Below are 16,777 nucleotides of genomic sequence, written 5' to 3'. Positions count from 1 at the left end.
TGCCTTTAAAATGAATAAATCTATTTGAAAAATTATGAGAGAAACAAAAATAGAGAAGAAATCTCCTATGCACTTGTTTACTCCCCAAAAATCCGCCACTGCGGGCGTTGGTGGTATAGTGGTGAGCATAGCTGCCTTCCAAAAATCCACCACAGCTGCTGCTGAAGCTGGGATTGGAAAATTCAGTCCTGAACCCTGAGGTGGGTGGGTGGTATCCCAGTACTTGAGCAGTCACCATAGCTTTCCAGTGTCTGCAGGAGCCAGAGCCAAAAGGTGAGTGGCTGAACTTTCATTATCTTGTAAGTTGTAAATATTCACCTGTCTTTGGATTTCATTTGTGGTGTCTTTTGCCGTGAAGAGGTTTTATACCATTATATGTTTGTTTCTTTATGGCCTCCCTGCTTGGGTTCTAAGTAAAACTTCAAAAATGTTACCTTTTTATTTGTTTGTAAGGCAGTGAACTCCATACCCTATCCTCCAGCCCCCAGTGGGAAGCAGGGATCTTCACAAAGAGGCAGTATCACCCACTGAGGGGCCTGCTGTGGGCCTCTGGGTGGTCCAGGAATTGCTCTGGGCTTGTCTCCTCCTCCCTCTCCTGGCTTTGGCCGCCCTGCCGCTGCTGGCCCTGTGGAGTTGGGGCTGGGGAAGGTGTTCAAGGCTCAGAACAGTGTTCACACCACAAAGCTCCGCACGTGTGACTCTTATGGCTTCCCAGGCTTCCGTGGCTGTTTCCCATGTCCTTCCCATCACTCGTGGGTGCTGCCACTTCTCTGCCCTTTCTGCCCTGCCAGTTCCCTTTAGTGTCACCTCTGGGACACTGTCAGTGGACTTGCCCTTCAGGTGAGGCCTGCCTTAGTGCCCGGCACTTTCCCTTCACGGTATCCTCAAGAATTATTCAGATTTAGCAGATTTTACTCTGTCCCTCCTCTGCCCCGTCTAGCTGAAAAATAAGCTCTAGGAAAGCAGAACCTGTCTTGATGGCTTGTACCAGTAACTAGTATGACAAGAAGCTGGCATTTGATCAATACATGGGTATTACTGGTGAATTAGTGGAGTAGTTTATGTATTTTGGCTTGGGATAGAAAAGTAATTCGGGTGGGGGGCAATGTGGTGACATAGCAAGCTAAGTCTCTACCTGTGGCACCAGTATTCCATATGGGCGCCAGTTCAAGTCCTGGCAGCTCCATGTTTGATTCAGTTCTCTGCTTAAGAAATCTTAAAATCTGAAAAAAAAAAAAAACCCTTTACCTTGTTTTACAGATTAAAAAAAAATGATCTTGTGTGGTAGTCTGTGGCATCCCATAGCTGGTTTCCAGTTGGGCTGAACTGGAGACCCCATGACCTGTGACTCAGCTGAAGCTTCTCCCTTCGGGTGGCTGATGTCCTGTCAAGGCATACATTAGTATCAAAGGTGACTTTTTCTTGCAGTTGCTGTGGTTTGGTGACAGTTGGGCTTCATGTGTTGGGATTTAGTCATCGTTGTACTAAGAGAATGGAAATTTAATCTACCTGGGCATTGAATGATGGTCCCTTCGGGAAGCAGTGGGATCACATGAGGTCCTTAGGGTGGAGCTGCAAGGCTGAATCCTGGTGGCTTAAAAGCAGAGAGGGACAAGGACAACATCCTCCCTGCTTCCCACCACATGCGGTGTGTACTGCCTCAGGCTCTGCCCGCAAGTAGGCTGTTCCCAGATGTGGCCCCTATACCTTGCACCTGCAGAACCATAAATCATAGTCAGCTTCCTTTTCTTTCTATAAGAGCCTGCCTCTGGCATCTCATTATAGTAATGAAAACCAAACCACTGCAGCAGCTCGCGTTGTTTATGAGCTGTGGTGGCCAGGACTGTGTATACACTCAGAGCTTCTCAGGTCACCCTGAGAACTGTGCTGCCCAGACCTCTCCTGCTCTTCTGGTTTCCCATGCTGTCTCATCTGTCAGACAAATGTAAACATGGTATGTTTTATGTGTAAAAAAAAAAGGTGAGTAAATAAATAAATTCTGCAGCGTGAATGGATCTCAAAAATGTGCTAAGTGAGAGGAATCAAAAGATCACAAATTGTATGGTTGCATTTATGTGAAAAGTCCAGGGAACGCGAAGTCTCGAGCTGGCAAGCATGTCCGTGGGCACCAGGGCTGAGGCGTTGGTGGGCAAGACCTGCAGGCAGGTGAACGTGAGCCTGCTTCTCAGGGCTGTGGGAGTATCCTCACATGGGGTAGTTATGATGACACAGTTCTACAGAGTTTTCAAAACTTACTGAGTTGTGAACTTAGGAAGTGTTAGTGTGTGACTTACACCTAAGGAGAGCTGTTTTCTAAAAAGAGCAGATGGGCTCAGAGCTTATTTTGAGGAATTCTTTATCAGTGTGGACTGATGTAGGACTGATGAACTAAGTGTAGGCGGTACACTTAGTTCTGTGTAATATTCTAGGTGAATGAAATGGAAACTAGCTCAAGTGGCATGCTGTTTTCCTGAGGTGTATTCATAATTTTGCCAGCTAACGCCTGCCTCCCTTGGCAGCCACCAGGAATTGCAGTTTCTCTGGGTTTACAGTGTAGTGTGTGTGTGAGAATTTATTGTGATCTTTAGAGTCTTATTAGGATATTGATAATGCACTCTCAGGCTCTACACACAACATGTACGTGCACACACTTTTCCAATTAGGAAATGTGGGGTTTTTTTTTCTCTCATCTTTTTAAAAAATGTGTTTACATAGTTGAGAGGGATATACCCATGTGGGCCTCTGATTAGGGTCGGGGAGGGTCAGGTACAGAGGAGGGTGGGTGGGACAGATGTTTCCATGGGTTTTTTTCCCTCCTGTGTCGGGGAGGGTGGGAGAAGGCCATCGCCCATCTGTTGTGCTAAGGTGTTCCCCACTCAGTGCCATGTCTGTGCATCATCAGACACACTGGGCTTTAGGCTCTTCATGTGTGGGTTTTTGTTTTTTCAGCACTTGCTCTTGGATCCTCGGCTGCCCATTGAACAGACACTGGAGAGCTGCAAGTCCCGGTCTCTTGGATCATTGCAGAACCACAAGGCCTTTCCTCGGTGCCGGCAGGAGGGAGCCCATGTGCTGAGGACATGAGTGCCGAGCAGCAGCTTGATGCAGGTACTGGTTCCCTGAGCAGAGCGCAGAGCTGCGCACCTCCCCTGCCCACTGGCCCGCCCATGCGCGGCTGGCTGCCCGGTTGGCCTAGATTGGGCCCGGCTCAAGCCGGGAACCAAAACACCTCTCTGTTGTTTCTGCATAGGAGGCAGGGCTCAAGTACTTGGATCATTATCCACTACCTTCCAGAGTGTACATCAGTAGGAATCTGGGTCAGAAGTGGAACTGGGATTCAGTGTAGATGTAGGCAACTTGGTGGCAGCTTAACGTGCCACACCACAGTGCCCACCACTGATTTTTTTTTTTTAAGTTTTATTATGAACTCAAGGGTGTCTTTCTTTTTTATGACCTGCTCCCTGCCCCCCACCCCCCCCCACCCCAACAATGAACCTGGATTGCCATCACTCTTCATTATGTTCTGGGCTGGGAGGGTTGTTCTGGTGCAGTGAGCGCCTTTCAGGTGACCCTCTGTTCTCTGACTGGGCTGCTACCTCCCTTTGGTGTATTTTATTCTCGGTGTCTGATACACCGAACTCTCCATGTATCTCTGACTAAACTTGCAATCTGCAATTCTCTGAAAAAAAAAAATAAACATTTCCTATAAATTAAGTGTGCTACACAGAGGTTGCTGGCTGGCTGCTGGGGTGCTTCTTGACACTGGTTTTCATCTCCCCGAAGCACAGCTAGAAAGACAGGTTTTGAAGAGTAAAGAAAATGATGGTTCCCACTATGTTCACAACTTTAATTGAAAATTATAAGGCAGTTATTATTTTTTTTAAAATTTGGAGATGTCTTTTTACTTATTTGGAAGGTGGAATGATAGGGACAAGGAGGGTGAGGGATTGATCACTGGGTCACATCCCAGGTGGTCATGGTGGCCATGGTAAGGCCAGGCTGAAGTCAAGGATAAGGGACTCCTTTCTGGTCTCCCGTGTCTTCCCATGGCAGGGGTCCAACAAGGGGAACCTTTGTTCTGCCAAGGGCCACTTGGATATTTATGACATCTTTTGTGAGCCATGCAGAATTATCATCTTAAAAATTAGACTGCAGTAGGTTTATTGAGTTTTAAGTCCCACCTGTGGTTGTATGGAAAGTCACATGGAATGGTTTTATAGCCTGGGCGTTGCATTCTGCCCTCCCAGGAACCTAGCTGACTCAGAAGGGTAGCAACCAGGACCCAAACCATTGCTCTGATGGGTGTGTTCTTGTGGCAAGTGGGAGCTTAGCCAGCTCTGCTGCAGTGCGGCCCCGAAGTGCCTTATACTGATGTTAGTATTAGTACCTGTTTGCTTTTATGTTGTAATAACCTACAGTTGTTCCAAAATAAAAATACTAGCCCACTAGCAATAAGATAGCATGCAATCCAAAATTTCTTTAGGGTTTTTGCCTTTAAATGTATTCCACTGTGGCTTTGTAGATGTAATATCCTTAATGAAATTGTATTTGGTCTTAAATGAAATTGTATTTTCTGTGTGGTTTTGCCACCAGTAGTTAGGTTCATTTGTTTTTATTCATGTGTGACTTTTGGAATTCTTTTCTTTTTATTTAACTATGTTTTTGAGTTGTTTGAGATATCTGCATACTTCCAAAGTTAAAATTATATAACGAGAGGCCCACTGTCACCTTGATACTATTTGTGCTTTTTTCTTCTCTGTATACATGATGATTTTTTTACTTTTCAACGAATTCTTCTGTTCATTAAAAAAATAATAAAATGTGTGTACACATGTAGCCCTATCTCTTCCATCTTACACAAAAATAGATACATAACCCCAACACACATTGACACTGAAACCCCCAAACACACACTCACATCCCAAACACACACACGCACTAACACACATACCCCAAACACACACACACACACTTGCACTGACACACATACTCACACTCCTGCGTGCTCTGCATTGCAGCTTTGCTTAGTTTGGAGAGCACTCCACGTCAGGCTACAGAAAAAGCTTTTGCTGCTTTTTAGGGCTATACAGTCCTGAATATATATGCACTATATTTATCTAGTCAGTTCATCCTTGATAGACACTTAGGTTATTTCCAGTCTTGGTGTTACAAATAGTGCTGCAATGAACAGCTTTGCACATATGTCTCTTTGCATTTTTGCCAGCATACGTTTGGGAAAGATTCCTAGAAGTAGGATTGTTGGGTAAAAAGATGAATAGATATGTAATTTTGCAACATGTTGTCAGATTTTCTTCTGTAGGGATTGTGTCATGGTTTACCTGCTTAACTACAGTTTCACTGTAAAATTTACTGTCAAGCTTTGGAATTTTTCCCAATGTGATATCTTGGTATGGCTTTTATTTTTGCTTATTTGAGAGCTTTCCCTCATCTACTAGTCCAGTTCCCAAATATTTGCAGCCTCTAGGGCTGGAGGGTTGAAGCTAGAAGCTGGGAACTCAGTCTAGGTGTCCCATGTTGGTTGCAGGAAACCAACTCCCTGACCCATCACCTGCCTTCCCCGCAGAATCTGTACTGGGAGCTGGAGCTTGGTCTCCAACCAAGCCACCGGCATGTGAACACCCTCATCACCAGCTCAGGTACTGTCCCTGAAAGTGAGAAAAGTGGCACATCTCTTCATATGCTTAAGAACTATTTACATTTATTTGTGATAAACTTTTTTAATATGTGTACTTTGCTCATTTCTCCATTACATCATCAGTCTAATTTCTTCCCAGCATTCCTGATATCTGGGGTGTGGGCTTCGTAAATGGCAGCTGGACTTACTGTACTGCTTCCATCCCACTGGTTTTAATGGGCAGTTTAGTGGCATTGAATTAATTTGCAATGTGTATAACTATCACTAGACTTTTTTTCTGAAAGGCAGAGTTACAGAGAGAGAAGGAGAGACAGAGAAGCCTTCCATACACTGGTTTCCAGATGGCCCGAATGGCTTGAGCTGAGCTGAGTTGATCCATAGCTGGGAGCCAGGAGCTGCTTATGAGTCTCGCACATGGGTATAGGGTCTCAAGGACTTGAGCCATTCTTTGTTGCTTTTCCAGTTCATAATCAGAGAACTGAATCAGAAGTAGAGCAGCCAGAACACAAACTAGCACCCATAATGGGATGCTGGTACTAGTAGGTGGAACACTAGCCCGCTATGTTGCCATGCCAGCCCCAGTCATCAGAGCTTTGTTCATCTAGCAAATCTGAAACTGTTCCCATCAAGAAAGACTTTCCATTTCCCTCCTGAACCCCTGGTAACCACCACTCCATACTTTTATCTCTGACTTGGGCTGCCTGGTCACCTCATCTGAGTGGGATTATCAGCATCTGCCTTGGGGCTGGGTTTGTTTCACTTTCAGTCTGGTCAGGGGTTGTCTGTGTCACAGCCTGGGCCAGAATGTCCAGTGTATGTATACACTGTGTTTTGTTTTTCCATTCACCTCTCTATGGACACTTGGGGGTCTGCTGCCTTTGTTGGATGCTGTGAACATTGCTACTGTGACAATATGTAAACCAGGGTTTGCATCGCTGTTCTTAATTCTCCTGGGCTCAGGAATGGAATTACTGGGGTGCATGCTAACTGAGGCTCACTTGAGTTGCTTTCTGATTGGCTGCACCATTTTATATTTCCCACAGTGCATGAGGGACTGTTGTCCCCTTCCTCACCACACTAGCTGTTTTCTGTTATGTAGAATAGCTTGTCATTGCTAGGGTGAAATACCTGAGACATTGGCTTTGTGAAGATGAAGGTTGGTTTAGCTCCTGTCTTTGGAGATTCATTGGTTTGGCCTCTATTAAGGGTGGTGGGAGGCAGTCACATAACACTTGGAAGAAAGAGTCCCATGAGAAGCTAAGAGGCAGAGAGGGGAACTGGGCCTGGTGTCAGATTATTTAGTTATTTATGCATTTATTAAGTTAAATTTTATATAATTTATAAATAATTTTATATTTATCTTATTTATTTCAAAGGCAGAGTTACAAGGAGAGATAGGAGAGGTCTTCTTCCCCTAGTTCACTCCCCAAATGCTGCCACCACTGGGGCTGAGCTAGCCCAATGCCAGGAGCCAAGAACAAGAGTGCAGGGGACTAAGCACTTGGGCCATCTTCCATTGCTTTCCCAGGTGCATTATCAGGGAGCTGGGATAGAAGTGGAGCACTTGGACTCCAACTAGCACACATATGGAATGGCAGCACGGCAGTCAGTGGTTTAATGTGCTGTGCCACAGCACCTGCCTGGAATGTTTATTTATGTGAAAAGCAGAGTGACAGCCAGAGATGAAGAGAGGGAAGGAGGAAGAGTGGGTGGAGAAAAATCTTTCATTTGTTGCTTCATTTCCCAAAAATGGCCACAATTTGGCTGACCCTGGCTGGAGCCAAAAACTCCATCAGGTTCTCCCTTAGGGGTCGCAAGAACTCAGGCATTTGGGCCATCTGCTGCTGCTTCTTAGACTCATTACCATGGAGTTGGACCAGAAGCAGAATAGCTGGGACTTGAACCAGCACTCCCTTCTGGGACTCCAGTGTTCCAGGAGGCAGCTTAACTCACTGCTCCACAAAGTCTGTTTTATGCATTTCCTTTTTAGAAAAAGTAGTGGTACAGTGTACACCTCATTACTGCCCCTCTGGTTATGTTGATTTTTCTCCATCCGCAAAGGTACTGATGAAGTTGATCTATGTTCTTCCCATTCTTGTTTTTCTACTCTCTGAATAAGCATATCTTCATAAACATAGTTCTGCAAGTTTTGTTTTGAAGGCTGAATGATTTCTAGCTGTGCTCTTCTTCTACCCTGGCTTTTCTCCTTGATGTGTGCTTTAGAGATTTATCAGAAGTCTGTATTTGCTTGGGCATTTCAGTTGCTACATAGTAGTGTTTCATTGAGGAACTGGTGATTTATTCTGCTGATGCTTCCAGTCATCAGAGTAGCGTGGCGAGCATCCTTCTAATTGCTAACTTATTTTTCCACGGGGTCAGGGTTCCCCTAGCATGTAAGCGTAGCACATGTTCTGGACAGTGGAATATTACTGAACGACCACAGCCACTGCCCCTGTTCTTAAGAAGCTTACAGGAAGTGGGAGCATAGGAGATTATATGGTATTTGAATCTTTGTTCACTCAACAGGTCTTTGTTGAGTGGCTGCTATTTATTGGGTATTTTAGAATCTAGTGATAGATACAGTAGTGGTCAAAACAAAATTCCAATGTATGTGTAGCTTCTAGTCTAGTAGGGAAAGTGACAAGACTAATGGGAATTCTTCGAATGTGGACGCAGAGTGGTGGCAGTGGGGTGTCATTGGATGCAGAGGGGTGGAATGGTGATGTCATTGGATGCATAGGAGAAGCACTGGGGTGTCGTGTATGAAGCTGCTGCCTGTAGTGCTGGTCATCCCATATTGACACCTGTTTGAGTCCTGGCTGCTCCACTTCATACAGTTCCACGCTGTTATGCCTGGGAAAGCAACAGAAAATGTCCCAAATGCTTGGGGTCCTTTCATCTGTGTAGGAGTCCTGGAAGAAGCTCCTGGCTTCAGCCTGGCCTAGCTGGGTATGCTGTGGTCCTTTGGGGAGTGAGCCAGCAGAAATTACTTCCCTTCCCTTCTCCCTCTTTTTTTTTTTTTTTCTTCCTCTCTTTCTCCTCCTCTTTCTCCCTCTTTCAAAATATATCTTAAAAATTGGGAGCAGAGCCCTCATGCAGTGGCGCTGCTGCAGGGCTTTTTGAAAGTTGTGGTGTTTGGTTCCTGATAGAACAAAGCAAAGCTGCAGTCCACACTGGGGCTGGCTTTGAGCTGAGGGAACGGGAGTGTAGAGGTCTGGGGGAAAGAGCTGCAGGAAGGGGTGAAGGAAAAGGGGAAGTAGGTGGGAGCAGAGAGGGTAAAGCCGTTGGAGTGTCCCAGGCTTTGAGTTTTAATGAAATATAATTGAAAGTTGATTGATAATGTGATTAGGCCTTGAAGTAGTCAGAGATAGAGTGGAAGGTGATTAGATTTGGGGTGTGTGTGTATACATACATACACATGCATATGTGTGTGTGTGTGTGTGTGTATGTGTGTTTTAAAGATGTACTTGCTTGCTTAAAAGTCCTAAGGAATTACGGAGAGGTACCTTCCATCCTGGTTCATTCCCTAAGTGGACACAATGTCTAGAGCTGGGCCAGTCTGAAGCAGGGAGCCAAGTGCTTCTTCCCCATCTCCCAACCCAAGGCCTGGGGCCAACAACTTCTGCTTTCCCAGGCACCTTAGCAAGGAGCTGAATCTAAAGTGCAGCTGCTGGGACTCGAACCAGCACCATATGGGGTGCTGGTGCGGAGATTTTACTTACTATATCACAGCACCTGTTCCTGGGTATATATTTTAAGACAGTACCTACAGATTTTTTTTTTCCTAGATTGGACATAAGGCGTGAAAGAAAACGAGAGAAGCAAGGATAACTTGGTATTTTTGTATTGAGCGAAGATATTGGCTAGCAACAACTTTCTCAGTTGGAGAGTACTAAGAATGAATCGGGTTGAAATTTTTTTCAGATGTCTAGTAAGTGTCTCAAATGTTTAGAATTGGAAACTAGATTGCAGTTCAAAAGGATTGCAATTGTTTACACTCTCATGGGTTTCAGAAACTTCCAGCTCTGGTGTCTGCCCCCAAGAGAAGGTATGTGTACCTGCTGTCCAGTTGAGATTACTTCATCGTCACTGCACTAGGGGAACCCACCATTCCCACAGCACCTTCATATTAAAGCAGATTCTGTAAGGGATGCTTGCCAATTGTGTGTTGTCATCGTTTGTGTTTCCTTGCGTTGAAATTCACCTGTTCTTCTGTCTGCTTTGCAGATGGTGGCTCTGGTATGGAAGAAGTGGAGTTAAGCTGGGAAGATTACCTGGAAGAGACAGGCTCCACAGCTGTTCCCTACGGGTCCTTTAAACATGTGAGTATCCTTGGCATTACTGCACTCAACATAAAAGAATTCCATTCTTTAAGCTGGAGCACTTAAAAAAATTGCTATTTCCCCTTCCTTCCTCTTGTCCTCCACCTCCATAGAAAGTCATGGATTCTGAGAGTTATGTTTAGTGTATATTTGGCTACTTTGATTTCGTTTTTTTTTTTTTCCCCCATTTTCAAACATTTCTTTATTTTTGCCAAAAACCACATAAATTGTTCATATGTGCTTTATTGCATTTTATTCTCATTGGTTTGCTTCTTGAAAGTCATTTCAGTCGTGTCCTTTCCCTCCTGTTGAGCAGGAACAAGGCTGTGTTAGAATTGCATGTCAATGGCTTGTGCAGCCCGATTTGGGGCTCTGACAGTCCAGTTTAATGCTTTTCTAATGGGCAACTGTTTGTGATACATAATAACTTTAGAATGTAAGAAAATGCCCCAAATTTTATTAATTAAAGCTGAGACTAGGCTGCGAGGATGGCTCATGGTGAAGGCTCCCTTGTTTACTCATTGATGGCTGCTGCCTGGCTGTGACCTCACATAGAGAGAGCCTGGGTCAGAATGGAGAGAGAGAATATACCTGTTGGTATCCCTTTTAGGATATCAATTACATTGGTTCTCGGCTCTGTCCTGTGACCCTTGGTCAGCCCAATTACCTCCACTTTGTTGTGATTTTGTTGTTGTTGTTGTTGTTCTCTTAAAGTGTTCTTAAAACCAAATTGCCAGTGTGAGGAAAGGGTAGGGAGGTATGAGGGTCAGTGGGGTGCCCTTTCACAAGATGCCTGAGGGAACTCCTTCCCTGTCTTTAAGTGGGGCATGGGCCCTCCCTGGCACAGGATCTGTTGGTGCCTTGGGGTTGGATCCCCCAGATTCCAGCTTGTAAGCAGCGGATTTATGTTGCTTATGAATTACCCAGTCTCAGGTGATTTGTGAGAGTGGCCTGAGGGACTACAGGGGACCTGTGTGCAGGTGCAGTCATGTGAGCTTAGAGTTGGTGCACGTGGATTGTGGAGTGACACAAGTTAGTCCCAGCAGTATCTGTTAGGGCTTCTTTCTTTGGCTCTAGGACTGATGGAGACACTAATGCTTACCCATTAGCTGGCGAGGCACATTAAGAAGACAGAGGGAACCTGGTCAAGAGTCAAAGTGATCGCTAGAGTCAGAGTCCCATGACCCCAGAGTTGGAACTTGAAAGAGTTGGCTTTGTCATGCCATCTGCAGGCTTGGCATAGCTGAGGAAAGGGTCTGGTGATTTAGAGAGAAATTGCTTAGATCGAGACATGGAGAGAAAACAAGATCAGGTCACACAGCAGATGTTGAGATAATAGGGAAAAAAGTGTGTAATGTAATTGGAACTGCAACAGAGGAAAGAAGTGTAAGGAAGAGACCTTTGGAGAGGGAACAGCAGAAAGCTTTCCAAAGGCGGGAGAGATGCTATAGATCCAAGAAACTCAGGGAATGCATATCAGAATAAATGCTAGGGCCAGGTGCGATGGCTCAATGGCTAAATCCTTACCTTACAAACACCAGGGTCCATGTGTGCACCAGTTCATGTCCCAGCTGCTCTACTTCCCATCCAACTCCCTGCTTATGGTCTAGAAAAGCAGTGGAAGCCATTTGGAGAGTGAACCAGCAGATGGAAGATCTTTCTCTCTGTCTCTCCTTCTCTCTGTAAATCTGATCTGTAATTTCCAATAAAAATAAGTGATTCTTAAAAAAAAAATAAATGCTAAGCAAATTCCTGCCCCACACAACATAGTCCAACCAGTGAAAAGCAGAGAAAGACAATACTAAATGTCAGTAGAGAAACAGGGACATTTCCAGAGGATACAAGGTCAGTATTACAGCAAAACAGTTTTCACAAGGTATGTGACCAAAATACAGTGGAGTAAAATCTTTAAAGTATTGAAAGAGAAAAACTATCAACCCAGAATTTTATTCTTGGCAATGGTTTTACCCAAAAGCAAAAGAGAAAGAAAGATTAAAAATTGGGGGAATTCTGGAATAGCCATTTGAGCTAGTAGTTAAGAAGCTGATGTCCCTCTAATCAGTGCCCAGCTCCAGCTCTTCATGTTGGCTTCCTGCCTTGGCAGGTCCTAGCAGGCAGTGGCCATGACTCAGGTGCCTGGGTTTTATCATTCTTGTGTGGCACCTGGTTGAGTTTGCATCTCCTGGTTTTGGCTTTACCCAGGATCCACCTGTGGGTGGTCGGGGTAGATGGGAGCTGTCTCTCTGACCGTTGAATTAACTTAAAAGATTTTTTCAAAAGAAAAAATTATTACCAGGTGGTCTGCAATAAAAATTAAAGGAATGTGGATCCACACAAAGAAAAAAATGATGGGAAATGGCACAAATATAAATAGATGTAAAATTTAATGTATATTAATTTAAACATTTGTAAAATATTTTTAGAAGCAAAAATAATGGATGTATATTGTATGGTTTAAACTGTAATAACATAAACGTGGGATGAGGATTGGAGAGTATATGGTTCTAAGAGCTTTATGCAGCATGTGAATTGGTTAAAAAAAATTTTTTTTTATAAATACACTACATTTAATGAAGTCTGAATATTGAAACCCCCCTAGCAATGACTAAGTTAAAATTATACATATTTTGTTAAAAACCATCCATTCACTGTGTTAGTCATTTCTGAGTGTCTAGTATGTGCACAATGGTGTGCAGGGGTCAGCAGGATTTTTTTTTTCATCCACTTCAGCAGGACCGTGTTTTTCTGTCCTGCTGAATGACAACTCCCAGCCCCGCCCCATTCTGTTTTCTGCACCCTTCACGTGAGTGGGTTCACAGGATAACCTCCTCTTTTCCACTCATTGCACCCAGCAGAGACTGCTGGGCAGGATGCTGCTGGAGTACTGCCATCGCATCACACCCATTTTTGAAATTTATTTTGTGCTTGCCCTTGGGTTTGCAGCATCCATTTATGACTAACCCGGTGCCTTGTTACTCACAAAATACCCGTGTCCTTTGTTGTGTGCGTGGGAAGTAGTTCCAGGATCGCCAGCCAGCGCCTCTGTGGCCTTGTGAGTGGCCACCTGAGTTGGCACATATTGAAAGAAGAAAGTGGCACAGTATTGACTGTCACCTGAGTCTGTGGGTGGGAACCAGGGCAGCGTGGCTCCACCTTGAGCATCCCTGCAGTTGCCACCTGCCCTTTCCCTTTTGGGGTTTTGAGGGTGGTCTGTTGGCTGATCCAGAAGTTGTTTGTGGAAACAGCATGCTTAGGCTGTTGGCGTGGTGACTAGTTAGCTGAAGGCTTCACAGAAAGCATTTTTTATGGCCATGTAAGACTGCCTTGATGAGCTGCCACTCTTCCTGCGTGGGCATAGTGAACAGTTCTGCTGTTGCTCTGTTCCATGTACTCCCGGGGGGTTAGAGTTACAATGTCCCAGGGCTTTGCCTCACTGGGGCTTTGTTTCATTTAGTGCTTCAGGATTCTAAGTGTCCAAACATATGGAGCAATGAGGTGTTCCTGTCAGATGCTTATCCTGGCCTTTGCAGGTGGACACGCGCCTGCAGAACGGGTTCGCTCCAGGCATGAAGCTGGAGGTGGCTGTGCGCACGGACCCTGAAGCCTACTGGGTGGCCACGGTCATCACCACCTGTGAACAGCTGCTCCTCCTGCGTTATGATGGCTATGGCGAGGACCGGCGGGCTGACTTCTGGTGTGACATCAGGAAGGCCGGCCTCTACCCCATCGGCTGGTGCGAGCAGAACAAGAAGCCTCTTGAAGCGCCGGAAGGTAAGGAGGTGCTGTGACGAAGGTGCAGGGTGGCCTTGCCCACAGTCTCTCAGGTCTGTGGTTTCCTCTGATCAATGCTTGCATGAAGTTATTAGTAAGTTATTGCCATGCCACAGTGCACACGGGGTTCCCTTATGAGACTATTGTTAACATGCTCCAGGGAATGTCAGGTGCTCAGCTTTTAACCTGGGAGGCTCTCTGAGTTTGGGACTTGCAGGCTTGTGGTTTCATGAGCTTTGGGCCAGTCTGGTAGGCTGTGGGTCCTTTCTGTGGTTACCATGCTCTCTGTGACCCACAGTCTAGGGGCTGGAGCCCTAACAATGAGCTGCTGGAAGTCACTGCAGGAGGGAACTCTGCTCGCAGGAGAATCCCAAGAAACAGTAGAGACAGTGAAGGTGAGGGCGGCAGAGGGGCTGTAGAGGTTGGAAACAACAGGCTTTTTATGTTTTTCTTTTAACTTCATGTTTTGGTACTGTTTCATTTTCACAGAAAAGTTGCAAAACTAGTATAGGAAAATTTTGGATGCTCCTTGCCAAGTTTCTTTCCCCAAACATCAGCATCTTACAACACTTGCATTATCTGTTTCCATGTGTACCTTTTTTCTTCTGTTTTGTTATTTCAAAATTTTATTGCTGTTCTTTCCTACATATCTTTTTTTATCCTTTATCTAGAGGGGATAGAGAAACTTTTTGTCTCCTAGTTCATTCCCCAAATGGCTGGGGTGGGCCAGGCTGAAGTCAGGAGCTTCATCCAGGCATCTCATGTGGATGGAAGGGTCCCAAGCACTTGGGCTGCCATCTGCTCCTTTCCCAGGTGCTTTAGCAGGGAGCTGCATCATCAGGAGTGGAACAAGCAAGACTAGAACTTACACTCCAATATCTGATTTGCAATTGGTAGCTTAATTTGCCATGCCACAATGCCAGCCCCCTGAATACCTTTTAAATGAATCATATGAAAGTCAGTTTTAGCCATGATACCCTTTTACTTACAAATACTGTTGGGTATCTCTTGAGAATAAGACATTCATGAACATTGTAAGATACTAAAATCAGGAACTTAACTTTGGCACGATACTGTTATTTAATCTAAGGCTGCATCCCAGGGCATGCGCTGGCATCAGTCTCCTTTGGGACAGTTCCCTTGGCTTTCTTGGTCTTCTATGTCTGAGTTTGGAAGGTCCAGGCCAGTCCCCGCAGTGCTGTTCCTTATGCTCACTTTCTTTTCCTAGTCTGGGATCCAATCCAGGATCACATTACATTTAGCTGTCATATCTCTTCAGTATTTTAAATCTTTTTTTTTTTTTGTAAGCTAAAAAACTGTTTTCATGACAAGGAGGCACACCCCCCTGAGAGTACATGTGTGTGTATGTATGTATGTGTCTCTGGTTTGTTGGTTCATTCCCCAAATGACCAGCAGCAGCCAGGGCCACCAAGCCAAAGCCAGGAGCCAGACACTCAGTGTCAGTCTCCCCGCCAGTGCAGCAGCAGTGACCTGAACATCCCAGTTCTGATGTATAAATAACTTCTTACTAAAACACAGTGGGCCCCCTTGGAAGGTAAAATTCCTGAACTGGGGCAGGAAGTGTCCACGATGAGGCTGAACCACCTCATACCGCAGAGCAAACAAATGCCCTTCTCCCTTACTGGTGTCACGTCCCGAAGGCGAAGGGCCAACCTAGAGAGACCCACTCTACATAGAACTGGACAGTTTGAATGTCTGTAATTTATTTTTCTAATAATCTTTAAAGTATGTTATTTATTTTATATATTTGAAATGCCAAGAAGCATAAAGATCCATCTCTCATCTGCTAGCTCACTCCCCAAATATCTGTAAGTCAGCCAGGTCAAGGCCGATTGAAACCAGAAGCCAGGCGCTTAATCCGGGTCTCACATGTGGGTGATAGGAACGCAGTTATCTGAGCCTTCACCTGCTGCCTCCCGGGGTTCTCACTGGCAGGTGCTTTGATAGCAGGTGCAGGTATCTCAGCAGAGACTTAGCCACTTGGCCTGAGCTGCCGAGGCAAGTCCACGTGGTGTGTAGTCTGTTACACCCTCGCCTACTGGAACCAGGTGCACCGGGAGGGAGGCAGTGGTTGGAACTGGATCCGTTATACTAGTTTTTCTCTTTTCCAAGTATGTTTTAGTTTGGGGTGCATCTGATGGTGCACAAACTGGAAAACAGCTCTGTCCTGAGAAGGGCATTTTTATTTTGTCTTTTCAAGCTCGCAGAAAAGCTCTTAGTCCCTCCCATGGCACACGCGCCTTCACAGCATGGCCACTGGCTCACTGTCTCTGTCCTGTGGCTGACATTGGTTTAACCATCCTGTATTCTCTCCCCCATGTAGGTATCAGGGACAAAGTGTCGGACTGGGCCGAGTTTCTGCGGCAGACCCTGACAGATGCATGCAGCCCCCCTGTTCCACTGCTAGAGGGCGTGAGTATCTCCTCTCCGAGGAAGCCCTGCTGCTCCTCCAAGGCAATCTGAAGTTGCTGACTTACTAGTTGGGAAGCAAATGAGTGATGCAGATTACCAGATTACCAGAGATGCAGGCATTGGGAGGTTTAGGCTTACCCCGAGAGCATCCAGACTGATGGCTTGCTCAGGACTTGACTCTTGTCTGAGCTGGTTGAGAGCCCTTCAGAATCCTGCTTTCCAGGTTCTCACGCAGGTTGGGAAAGTGAATGTCTAGGGGCCGTTCCTCTGGAACTGCTGCATCTGGGTGGACGTTTGTGACTCCCCGTGGCTGACTGGAGACCTTGTGCTGTGAAGATGTGGCCCCTGCCCCACTCACAGCCGTGAGTGTGCCACTCCTGAGCTCTTGAGTGAACCTGCACATCTGGATTTTGTGGAACAAATGTGATGGTTTTGACATTTCCTGCAACTTTCTCTCACACCAGTAGTAGGCTCATGGTGTGTGTGAGGCATGGCATGTGAGTGTTCCATTTCTCTGTGTCCTTGTCAGCACCTGTTCTCTTTGTGGTCATTGCTGTCCTGGTGGGTGTGAGGTGGTACTCATTCTGATTTGAAC

General features: G+C 45.5%; 1 protein-coding gene across 1 annotated transcript in view; it reads left to right on the top strand.

The window, feature by feature from the left end:
* SFMBT1 (Scm like with four mbt domains 1) overlaps positions 1 to 16,777 on the top strand; it is an 88,516-nt gene that overhangs the window by 39,680 nt on the left and 32,059 nt on the right. Inside the window, exons 2-5 of the mRNA XM_040994621.1 lie at positions 2,950 to 3,108; positions 9,884 to 9,978; positions 13,509 to 13,749; positions 16,094 to 16,182. Coding sequence (XP_040850555.1) covers positions 3,081 to 3,108; positions 9,884 to 9,978; positions 13,509 to 13,749; positions 16,094 to 16,182 — 453 coding nt within the window. The 5' untranslated portion in view covers positions 2,950 to 3,080. The remainder of the gene's footprint in view (positions 1 to 2,949; positions 3,109 to 9,883; positions 9,979 to 13,508; positions 13,750 to 16,093; positions 16,183 to 16,777) is intronic.

Source organism: Ochotona curzoniae, unplaced genomic scaffold (assembly GCF_017591425.1).
Source record: "Ochotona curzoniae isolate NIBS_2020 unplaced genomic scaffold, NIBS_Ocur_1.0 contig_908, whole genome shotgun sequence".
Lineage (NCBI taxonomy): Eukaryota > Metazoa > Chordata > Mammalia > Lagomorpha > Ochotonidae > Ochotona > Ochotona curzoniae.
This window is presented reverse-complemented; position numbering and strand designations above follow the sequence as displayed.